The 12,469-nt window shown below is 44.4% G+C and overlaps 1 protein-coding gene across 1 annotated transcript in view; it reads left to right on the plus strand.

Annotated features, from left to right (window-relative positions):
- The window catches only part of ADAM12 (ADAM metallopeptidase domain 12), a gene marked incomplete at its 3' end in the record, with an annotated part of 388,619 nt that extends 383,426 nt beyond the window's left edge, over nucleotides 1-5,193 (plus strand). The window contains exons 22-23 of the mRNA XM_082855064.1: nucleotides 1,128-1,246; nucleotides 5,133-5,193. Of these exons, the coding sequence (XP_082711190.1) occupies nucleotides 1,128-1,246; nucleotides 5,133-5,193 (180 nt within the window). The remainder of the gene's footprint in view (nucleotides 1-1,127; nucleotides 1,247-5,132) is intronic.
- Nucleotides 5,194-12,469: the final 7,276 nt, after the last annotated feature.

The following is a 12,469-nucleotide window of genomic DNA, read 5'->3' on the forward strand; positions in this document are numbered from 1 at the left end:
CCGGGTCTTAGTTGCGGCAGGTGTGCTCCTTAGTCGCGCATGAAAGCTCTTAGTTGCAGCATGCATGTGGGATCTAGTTCCCCGACCAGGGATCGAACCCGGGCCCTCTGCATTGGGAGCGTGGAGTCTTAACCACTGCGTCACCAGGGAAGTCCCACAAGTGACTTCTAATCATTGTTATCTATATTCTGGGAGCTTCCCGTACATTACTTTAGTCCTCATAACAGTGCTATGAGATGGGTCTTGTTTTCTCTCACTTTACAGACAGAGAAGTTGAGGTTCAGAGAAGTCAAGTGACTTGCACGAGTCTCAGAGTATTGGTATTTGTACAAAACCCAGAGCAGATACTCCAAGTTCACACTCTGCCCACCTTCTGCCAACTCCCTCACCGGCCTCTGGTCAATACAGCACCGCCCCCATCAGCTTCCTTACAGAACAATATCTGTCCCTCAAACCACTGTGTCTTGGGTTTTCCTTCTGGGTGTCATTTTCCAAGCCAGTTTGTGACTCTCTGAATGAATTATTAGAAAATATTTTGGTAGCAGAACCTTTGTGTATTTCATGGAGGGATGTTACTGACCCCATACTGATGGGTGAAGGATGGTCACCTTCTGGTTCGCCCACAGCTGAACAAGTTCTGTTACAGGATTCTGGCAAATTTGAGGCAATGAATGTGTTCTTTGAAAAGATTTTCACCATCTTCTCATGTTAGGTCTTTATAAATTGAAAAGAAGCCTAAAAGCACAGGAAAGTTTACATCCCCTGGGTAACACTGGCCCAGAAGCACCAGCATCAACTATACTTCCAAGGCCTGGGAACAGCATGGCAGCTGAAGACCCATATTTGAGTGACTGTAACTAAATGATGCTATGGTTAAATCTTTAACACAGGTCACCCACCCTCACACACACACACACACACACACACATATGCACCACCACCACACCTGTGCGGTTAGATGATCGTATTCAGAAAGATTACAGTAAATGAAACTTGGGCTGTGTAGCAACTTAACCACTCTGCTCTCTCTATCCCACTCTCCAGGGGACTCTGACAGCTCCTGAGGTCAGTGTCTTGTCCGAGTTCATGGAGCTGGTGATCAGACATAATCTTGTGGTTTATTGCAGGGAACTCGTAAGCCAAACCCTCCTCAGAAGCCTCTGCCTGCAGATCCTTTAAGCAGGACAACCCGGCTTGCCAGGACCCTGGGACAGCAGGAGTCTGGGCTCCGCCGGGCGCCCATCAGGTTGGTGTGATGCACCCATGTCCCTCTTTTTCTCCCCAAAACTATGTGGGCGCAGCTGCACCGAGCCATGCTTCTCAAGCCACAGGAGGACATGGGGGTGGCGCTGGCGGCTGTGCGTCCTGCACTCCCCACCCCTGGGAACAATATAAAACAGACGTGAGGACGAATCTAAAGAATAAGCAGCTGGGAGCTATAATTGTAGGCATCACATGTCACTCTTAGCAATGATCCCAGCCTACCCATGAGATCAACTCAAGATCAAGTAGAACAGATCCCTCAGAGCTGTGCCTGTTGATCTGGGCTGCGTCATGCCCCCCAAGGGAGAGAAAGCCAGCAAGTGGTGCGATATTATGAAAGCTGGACACCTACCTCCAGAAATCCCACTTGGACCTTGATGGCCTCCGCCCAACCCCTGGGATCCCGAGACACGAGGTGAGGTTGGAGGGTCATGGATGAAATAAGGGGAATGTAAGAAGTCAGGCTAAAGAAGCTGCTGGGCAGGGGTAACTGGGAGCTTCCCCCTCAGCCGGCACAAGGAATCACCTTTGAAGCCTCAGCTGCAGCTGTGGTCATGTCCTACGCCCTCCCCGAGGGGTTGAGGGCACAGCCCTGAATCTGGGCTTGGGCAGCAAGGCTCAACCCAGCGGTGTGCTGGAGCCAACCCACACTGCTTTGCAAGAACTATTAAATTTCTAGGAATTTTGCAAGCTAGGTGTTAAGCCTAGCCATTCTTCAAAATTATATAAGCTGGCAGTGATACCAGTTACACTGAAAACAAAGGTAAGAAATGCTCAAAGCGCCTCACCTGCATTTTTTTTTTTTTTTACTATATTTTACAGCAATCCACATTTTTTTAACATCTTTATTGGAGTATAATTGCTTTACAATGGTGTGTTAGTTTCTGCTGTATCACAAAGTAAATCAGCTATACGTATACATATATCCCCCTCCCTCTTGTGTCTCCCTCCCACCCTCCCTATCCCATCCCTCTAGGGAGACCAAGCTGATCTCCCTGTGCTATGCGGCTGCTTCCCACTAGCTATCTATTTTACATTTCATAGTGTATATATGTCCATGCCACTCTCTCACTTCATCCCAGCTTACCCTTCCCCCTCCCCGTGTCCTCAAGTCCATTCTCTACATCTGTGTCTTTATTCCTATCCTGCCCCTAGGTTCTTCAGAACCATTTTATTTATTTTTTTAGATTCCGTATATATATGTGTTAGCCATACAGTATTTGTTTTTCTCTTTCTGACTTCACTCTGTAGGACAGACACTAGGTCCATCCACCTCACTACAAATAACTCAATTTCGTTTCCTTTTATGGCTGAGTAATATTCCATTGTATATATGTGCCACATCTTCTTTATCCATTCATCTGTCGATGGGCACTTACTTAGGTTGCTTCCATGTCCTGGCTATTGTAAATTGTGCTGCAATGAACACTGTGGTACATGACTCTTTTTTGAATTATGGTTTTCTCAGGGTGTATGCCCAGTAGTGGGATTGCTGGGTCATATGGTAGTTCTCGCAACCCACATTCTTGAGATTACTGTATCTGTCATTCCTATGTGATGAAAATGCCATGCCATGGTGGCCACTGCACATCTCTTCCATGTTCAGTCACATCATGTTGGGAGCATGAGTATTTATACCATGGAAATCAGCAAATGCTATGGTTAAATCTTTACCTTCCCCCCAGTGGTGGGTAGTTAAACATTTACCAGCACACAGATGGGTTAAACCCTCAGCCAAAACATCTACCCCCTGAGCAGGCAGCTTGCTTTGTGAGCTGCAAAGAACCAAAGGTAGGTGTTGGCCAGGCCCTGGGTTCAGTAATTCAGCATCTCTGAAGGGAAATGCTACACGCTCATGGTTTCATTACAGCTCTTAGGAAAAATGTTTGGCCCACGAAAGAGATAGCTGCCTAATATAGCTCAGATAAAGCCGGTCAAAGGGTCAGGACAGTGGTTTAATTCCCGACTACACAAGTACAGAAAAACTCCAGAGCATCCTAATTATTTCACTGTGGTTTGTCCACTGAGCTTGCAGTTACTTTTCTTGTTCAAAAGGAAAAAAACACCACTTTACGTGGACATGAAGAGGGGGAGGGCCTCTCTTTTTAAATTTATTTTATTGAAGTATAGTTGATTTAGTGTTAATTTCTGCTTACAGCAAAATGATTCAGTTATACATATATTCTTTTTCATATTCTTTCCATTGTGGTTTATCATAGGATATTGAATATAGTTCCCTGTGCTCTACAGTAGGACCTTGTTGTTTATCCATTCTACATATAATAGTTTGCATCTGCTAACCCCAAACTCCCACTTCTCTCCCCCACCCTCCCTCCCCCTTGGAAACCATAAGTCTGTTCTCTAGGTCTGTGAGTCTTTTTGTTTTAGTAGATAAGTTCATTTGTGTCATATTTTAGATTCCACACGTGAGTGATATCAGATGATATTTGTCTTTGGCTTACTTCGCTTAGTACCATAATCTGTAGGTCCATCCATGTGGCTGCAAATGGCATTAGTTCATACTTTTTTTTTTTTTACGGCTGAGTAGTATTCCATTGTGTATATACCACATCTTCTTTATCCATTTCTATGTCGACGGACGTGGAGGTTTGCTTCCAGGTCTGGGCTGTTGTGAATAGTGCTGTAGTGAACACTGGGGTGCATGTATCTTTTCGAATTATGGTTTTCTCCAGATAGATATATGCCCAGGAGTGGGACTGCAGGATCATACGGCAGCTCTGTTTTGTAACATAGTGGCTGCACCAGTTTACACTCCTACCAGCAGTGCAGGAGGGTCCCTTTTCTCCACACCCTCTCCAGCATTTGTTTGTTTGTAGAGTTTTTTGGTGATGGCCATTCTGACTTGTGTGAGGTGATACCTCATGGTAGTTTTGATTTACATTTCTCCGATAATTAGTGATGTTGAGTATCTTGTCATGTGCTTTTTGGCCATCTGTGTGTCATCTTTGGAGAAATGTCTGTTTAGATCCTCTGGGGAAGGCTCTCTTTTTAAATGACTTCAAGCAGCGGCCAGTTGCTGACATCAGTGCAAGCTGGCTTTGGTCTCCTCCTGGAAGGAGAACCCTCTGTATGTTTATTTCCGAGGGATCCCACATGCCCAGCTTTGCTCTGGAGCTGCACTAATACAGTAGCCGCTGGGCACACTGTGGCTGGTGGAAGATAAGATATGCTGGCAATGCAAGTACACGCTGGATTTTTTTTTTTTTTTTTTTTTTTTTTTGGCCATACCTCGCGGCATGCGGGATCTTAGTTCCCCAACCAGGGATCGACCCCGTGCCCACTGTAGTGGAAGCACGGAGTCCTAACCACTGGACCACCAGGAAATTCCCCACCGTGGATTTTGAAGAGTCAGTACCCCAACATGTCAACTATATCATTAATAATTCTGTATGTTGGTGACACATTGAAATACTGTGACACATTGAAATACTATTACTCTGGATAGAGTGGGTTAAGTGAAACATAACTAAAGTTAGTTTTATCTATTTTTACTTAAGACTGTTACAAAATTTAAAGCTACACGTGAGGCTCACCTCTCTGTGGCTTGCACCATTTTTCTGTTGAATGGCACTCTTCTCCTGTGGACGGACGGGAGCAGTAGCTTTGGAAAGGGTCCTAAACGGCTGAAGATGCTGCAGCCCTCAGCGAGGTCCCTTCTGGGATCTGCAATTCCTGCTGAAAGCAAGAGGGGTCTCCAGCCCCCAGGGCAGGGGGTGGGGTCCGATCCTGGAAGCGCGTCACAGTGCAAGAAAAGGCATCTCCAACCCGGGCGTCTGTGTCTGCAGAAATCGCTGGCAGGGCCTCTAACTATAGTTTTGTTTCCTACTCTCTGGTTGCTCTTCCTGCAGACCTGCTTCCAAACAGCCCCATCAAGTGCCCAGAGCCACCCACATCGCCTATGCAAAGTGAGAAGCAAGCCAACAGCGTTGTTCAACAATGAAGACAGAAGTTTGCACTCTCTCTCTCTCAACTCCAGTTGGAGTTATTTTTTGTACCAACTTTTAGAATTTTTTTAGTGTTCAAACACCATGATTTGGAGAACTTCGAGCTACTGCCGTCGGTGCTGTGCTGTGCTATGGTGCTGTGTATACTTCTACTTGCTCAGGTACTTGTAAATTATTAATTTATGCAGAATGCTTGCTACAGCGCAGTGCGCGGTAGTGGGCGTTTTTTTTGTGTGTTTTTTTTAAAACCATCACTGAGTTTTCCATGGAAGGAAGGCTTTTTGTGCTTTGAATAGTTTAGTGAACTTGAACTATCGTGCTTTATGGGATTCTGGACAGGATGTTTACTTTTTGAAGGAGGCTGTATTGGACAGCAACTCCCCAGCTACCCATGGCTGTGGTTATGGTACCAGACACAGCTCAAGAGACCCCAGGTAGAGCCTCGAGTGATTTTCTGGAACCCCTGCTCTCAGGCCAGAGCCTGGCTTCTGGTCCAGCCTATGCTTGGCTTGCGGGGATAACCTGGGCCCTGTCACAGCTGATAGGTTGGCCCACCAGGGTTATTATCCCTCGAAGCTCTAGGGTAACAGGGGAGGACATGGCTTCTGGCCAGGAAGCTTTGGAGAGAACCTGGGTTGCGGAAAGGAATTTTAAGGTGTGGCCGCACCAGTATAGAGACTGGAACACGAGGCCAGCCAGAAACTTGACCTTGAGCTCACCAGCCCTGAGAGCATTTGGAGAGCAGGCAGAGAAGTTTGCTTTATAGAAACACCAAGAACTTCTTTCCCTGGCTGCCCTTTAAGGAGTGCTGGTTCCCTGGCTGCCCTTTAAGGAGTGCTGGCGTCAGCACCTTATTTAGATTGGGAAAGGTGGTGCTTCTACAAGACAGCTACTGCCCAAGCACTGCAAACCTCCATCTCCCTGTACTGTTTGGAGCTAAACAAATTACCACCTTGTGTTCTTGACTATAATACAATGACTCTGTGTTCCGACAGATCGATGAGGCTTTCCGTGGAGCACAACTATTTTCAGATGTGAACCAGTAACCAGATCTAGTGAATCAATTCTGTAGCTAAAACTCTTCTTTTACCGCAAGGTTCAACTTATTAAAAATTAGGCAGAAGCCCTAGGCTTGCAAAAACTGCAACCAAATGGAATGCTCTGCTCATCGGGACAGGTTAGGGTCTGCTAGCCTTGTTAGTATATGTTGAACGAAGAACCCTAAGTTACTATTAAGTTCTCTTTGGGGCATCTTATTTTCCCAACTTGGCTGAGGAAATCTTTAAAAGATGTTTTTGGCACAGAGTCGGAATCTATTTCTTAAGCACTTACAACTTACCTGTTGAGCGTCACAGAAACGGGATGAGGAAATCAAAGTCCTGATCAATACTCACGAAGTGCAGTCTTGGGCAGCAGCCTTTCACTCTCTAGATGTCTGACTGGGGAGCCATTTCCAAAAGGAGATCTTGAAGATGCTTGTATCTAAGGGCATGAAAAATTACAAAATGACTCAGACAAGGTAAAGTGCTATTATGCCTCTGTCTGCCTTCTAATGGGGTCACGTGCGACTGGTTTTCACATTAGAAGGCAACTGACAGCAGTTCCATAATCCACTCTGTTTTATGAGAGGGACTTCATCTGGGGTCATTTCAATGGTTTTTCTACGCCTTGAAGCAGAAAGACAAAACGTACCAAGAATCTTGGTTTGCCTTCCAGAAACAAGAGTGCATTTAACTTGCCCCGTGTTCCCACTGTATCCAGGCAACACAGTATTCACGATCGTGGATAAACTCAATAAAATCCATGTCACACACACATACACACACACACACACACACAAAAGGGAACTCGGCTCTAATACATTCCAACTCTTATAGCATGCAACTGTTCATTATACATTTATTAATTTCTTAAAACTATAAAGCCATGTTAGAAACTATTACTGCTGAGGAGTACATACAGAATTACTATAACTGGTATTATATTTGGTAACTATACTAAGGCCAAAAACATATGCTGTTGAAAAGTTTACAGAATTTTTATGGTGCATCATGTGGGTATTGTCTTCGTAGATGCCCAAACCCTTGCATCTGGCATTGTAGCCCCTTCTGCTAGTGCAAGGAAGAGGATGTGAACTTTTTTTGTCTGTCCTTAATTATAATTCCTATGCTTCTATTTCAGAGAACCAGGAATAGTTTGATATTAAAGGAGATTAATGCTGTGATCTTACATCTCATCATCAATGGCCGCTTAGGGGCCACGGCTGATGACACATTCTTCTCTCTCCACAGTACTAAGTGCTTCTCCAGAGCCACGCAATTTATTTCTGGAAAAGAACATAGTTAAACCTAATATCCCCTTACAATACACAGATAATATTATTAGAGGAACAATACTTCCAAATGCAATATTTATCAAATGAAGCATATTAAACAATAACTTTCATTTTAATATAACTTAGGAAAGTAACTAATAACCAGGTTGTTTCGGGGGGGAGCTATTCCTCCCCCTTTTTATATCCTCATAGATGATAGAAACAAAAGCTAATGCTTATATTTCAATGGCAGTCTATTTTTAATATTTTTTTAATTGTATAGGCATGAATAATAGAGTTGACGGGGGCTTAGAAGGCCCTCGCTGAGAAAGTCAGCATGCCTCGACACAGAGCAGGCCCTTAAGGGTAGTCACTTTCCTTCCTCCATCTTCTGAGAGTTGTAGGTTATATGACCCCACTTTACTGGGAAGTAGATGGCTCATCTTCCAGGCATCCTACTGAAAAATTTATCGCCTGAAATTTTGTGTAACAGTTTGTTTTCCTGACACATGGAATCAGATGTGTAGCAACCAAGAGAAACAATACATAACATTTTCCATTGTCAAAATATGCATATAGAGATTACGCTTCCCAGTGTGGATTTTTCCAGCTTACACATGTGGGATGACATCACAAAAAACCACAAGAGCAACAAATTAAACTACATGAGAATAAATACTCCTGACTAGTCTCAAAGGGGACATTTTTATGCCTTCTTAACTTTATTAGGAATTCTCAGCCTGAAACCGGAGTCCATTGTTCCGGCAAATCAGTACAACACATCCGTGTAACCCCTAAGAGAAGAGCAGCTCCAGCTCTGCCCTGGGGCAGACCGTGCTTAGGAGCCTGTGATCTCCATGGTGCTAAACAGAGCCTGGTGCTGGCCCGGCGGGAATTCTCAAGCATCTCCCTGCCATCTCTCCACTGCTGTTTACAAAGCACTCTGAGCCATTGAGACCCCGACACCCAAGAGGGCACGATGCCCGGGCAGCAGCCTGACCCTTCGCAGGCTTTCAGCAGGAGGCTTATTTCGCTTAAAACATGGGCTCTGGAGGGCTCCCCAGGTGTTCCCTAGCAGGAAGCCTAGGGCTGACTCGGTCTAGAGATCCTTCCTCACTGTTATCAAACTGACCCCAACCAGACACAAGTAACCCAGATAAACGTTACACCCGAAAGTCTGCCGGTGCCGATGCTGACCCCCGGGGGTCACTCAGGCTGTGCGTCCCCCGCACGATGGCTGGCTGCCAGCTGCCATCTCTTCTCCTTCCCACAACTCACGAGCAGGCCATGAACGCATCTGGACACAGGCAGCCTAGGCTAATACGTCTCTTGGTCACTTCTTATCACCCAGACACAAGTTCTTTCCCCAGGCCCAACCCAGCACCGAGGCCTCTCCCATCTCTGACAGATCTCGGCGTTTTTAGCTACTTCAGGTCAGCCAAAGCGGTAGCTGCCCCACAAGTCCACCCATCGGACACCCAAAGCCCAGCCTCCTCCAGCACCGCAGCTTGGAGCAGCGCCGCCAGCTCCCCCACTAGCCTGGAATCCAGCAGCGTCCCTCCCCCAGGAGGGACGCTAAAGACTTCTATCTATTAGAAGGGGGAGTTGGCCATAGAAAATCAGTTCACCTCCAATTACAAAATTCTCTCGACTCACTCTACAGTTCCCACTGACCTCGCTTTCTTTCTTTTAAACCTATTTGAAAACTCTGACAGTCATACCAGTAACAACAAGCTAAGGAAGATTCGTGAGCCGCAGGCTGAGAACCACTTCTGTGCAGTGATGCTTCCAGAAGCCATTTACCTGCACATGAATAAACCGTTTCCCTGCCTGTCTTAAAGAAAACCCCCTCTTTACTTTTGGGACAGCAGTGGTGGCTTAGAATCCAGCCATTAAGAAGAGCCTGTTCTATATGAGAAAAATTAGGAGAAGAAACACTGCATATAAAATTGTCATAATATTCAATAGTGGATTGTGACAGCCATAAGATTTAACACACAGTTAAAGGAATCCTCAATGTGATTTGGCCCTTCCAGGTTCAATCCTCTGTAACCAACCCTGATGTTTCCATACCATCTCCAAAACACATGTCCTGTATTCTCCCTGTGATTCTCCTTCCATAAGATAATTTTTTAGTTCTCAATTTAGCACACTGTAAATCCAGAATAAAAGGATAAATCTCATGTGATCATTTTAGTTTTACAAAGAAGTGGAATGATGTCTATGTTCATGGCCTATATAAGCAAGTACTTAAGTAGGAAGGACAGTGATAGAAAAAATATATCAAACTAGAAAGAGAAAACCCTCGAAGAGTCCAAGCAGGACAAGTAGCATCAGAGCTCACTGCGCTCTTGTACTGTCTATTAGGTCAAGCGGGGAGGTTTTAAGGGAGGTGCATTGTTTGAATGTGTGTGGCACATAAGTATAACTCTGTAAAACTTGGCTACAGGCTATTCAGCACAGTACAAAGCTACTAAACCAGTACATTCATTTTTATAGTGCTTCATCCATTTATCATGCTTTGGTTTGCTAATTTTTTTCACATACCTTTTTATGTTACAGTCTGTTACCTTTGTACACATTTCTCATATTGGGGGTCTACAGGTAACACAACCTGCTTTTCCATAGAAAAAAGTCAATGTTACGCATATTATATCCAATAAATGGTATACAGGTTAATATAAAGATGTGTCTCATTCATGACTGAGCATGTTACCAATATGGGGGAGGGGGAACTCTCATGTAGAAAAATGTATCTATATTCTCATTCATTTATAGATGCATAAGAAACTAAGAAGGATGGTGAGCTGGAGGGTCGGGGGATGCATGCTGCAGTCCACATGAGCCAGTCAGGTGATGGGACAAGGATGGAAGAAGTTGCCTTTATGCCTTTTCACACACACTGTGGGGTGGGGGGTGGGGGGGTGGGGAACCTAATACTTTTTTGAATGATGTGATACATAAAAACTCACCTTATTTATAGAAGAGAGAAACTCAAAAAGAAAGCAAGCAGGATTAGAAACATTTACATCAGGCATATCCAGAATAAAAATCTAATTGCAATGGGAATGCATTACAAATTTTTTTTTAACTAGCATCCAATTTCATAAAGAACTGCAGTGAATACCGAGAAAAATAGATTTACAGAATGGTAACAAGTGTCCTTATTCTTACCACCCTCTACCCATGACAAACCAAGCAGGCAAAAAATAAGTACATAGAAGACCTCAAAGTTAATAACGTAGCTCAGTTGATTTTATATATATATATATATATATATATATATATATATATATAAAATGCACTAAAAGTAGAAAAACAATCTATGCCCTAGAAATGCAATGACTCGAGTCCAAGCTGAATAGCAGATTATCTAGCAAATGGCAAATGAAACCACTTGTGATAACACACTACAGCCATGTTTCTCAGACTCCTTGAATTAGAAGCACTCACCTGGGATGCTGTGACAGTCCATTGCTCGTGCCCTTTCCCGCGAGATTCCAATCCAGAGGGAATTCCAATTCAGACATAAAAAGTATAAATTACTTGGGGAAAATGAAGCTAATAAAAGCATAGGTTGCTTCCTTGGGAAAATTAAAAACACAAGATAAACCACCATCTAATCTTATTAAGGAAAAAGATTAAAAAGCAAACACACATAGCACCTGAGCGTATAGAACTCAGCAGCCACTGTAACCCGATGCGATCACCTCAGGAATATAAGGATGGTTCGATATTTAAAAATCGAGTAGTCCAAGTCAGCAAATTAATAGCTTGTAGGGAAATAGGCCATATTATGATAACCAGAGATGCTACAAAAGACATTTGATAAAATTCAATATCCATTCCTGAATTTTAAAAAGTCCGAATATAGATAGATAGGTAGAAAGGTAGGTAGATAGATAAAAATTTAAAGTCTGAATAAAATAAGACTGGAAACCAAAGGACTTGAGAGGTGCTTCAGTGGAAAATTAAATTCACAGATAACAAGCTAGGACCTTACAAGCAGTCATTTTTGGCTAAGTTACACTGAGATGACAAGCCACTCTTAAACTTCAGTGACTTAGGACATGAAAGGGCTATTTCTCACTCACATGTCATGTCCATTCTGGGTGAGCGCTCGCTCGTGTCTCAGGACCCTGGGCTGATGGACCGGCCACCATCCGAATCACGGCTGTCTTGTGGCAGAGGCAAGAGGGACCTGGGGATTTTTAAAGCTTCCTCTCGGAGGGACAGGAGCCACTTCCACTCACGTTTCATTGACCAAAGTCAGCCCCGTTATATGGCCAAAGTTGACCTCCACAAGAAGGGGTGTGCCCTCTTCCCGTAGGTCATGAATAGTATATACAACAGACCAAGGAATGAAGTTGAGGTGAATGTCAGCATTGATCATGGTGGGGGGAAAAGGAGCCTTGGAACGTCGTGATGATGCTCTGGTTTTTAGAGAGTTGTTTTATTTTTTTTTTCTTTGTGGTACGTGGGCCTCTCACTGTTGTGGCCTCTCCCGTTGCGGAGCACAGGCTCCGGACGCGCAGGCTCAGCAGCCATGGCTCACGGGCCCAGCCGCTCCGCGGCATGTGGGATCTTCCCGGACCGGGGCACAAACCCATGTCCCCTGCATCGGCAGGCGGACTCTCAACCACTGCGCCACCAGGGAAGCCCTAGAGAGATTTTTAAAATCTATTCCAACAAATCTAAAGGAATAAGCATTTGTACGAAAGGTAAAACGCTAGTGAAATACCTAAGGAGAGGACTGCATATGAGCCACAGATCCAGGTCCTAAGGTGGACAGTCTAAGCTGTATGGAATAAAGCTGAGAACTGCCAACATCAAAAAACTGATGGTGTGTTTCTTCTCTATGCCCTTCCCCCAGAGCTCTGGCACTTAAATAACCTTTTAATTGCTCTTTCCCTGCAGAGAAAATTCC

Source organism: Leucopleurus acutus, assembly GCF_964270905.1.
Source record: "Leucopleurus acutus genome assembly, chromosome: 14".
In the NCBI taxonomy this organism is placed as follows: Eukaryota; Metazoa; Chordata; class Mammalia; order Artiodactyla; family Delphinidae; genus Leucopleurus; species Leucopleurus acutus.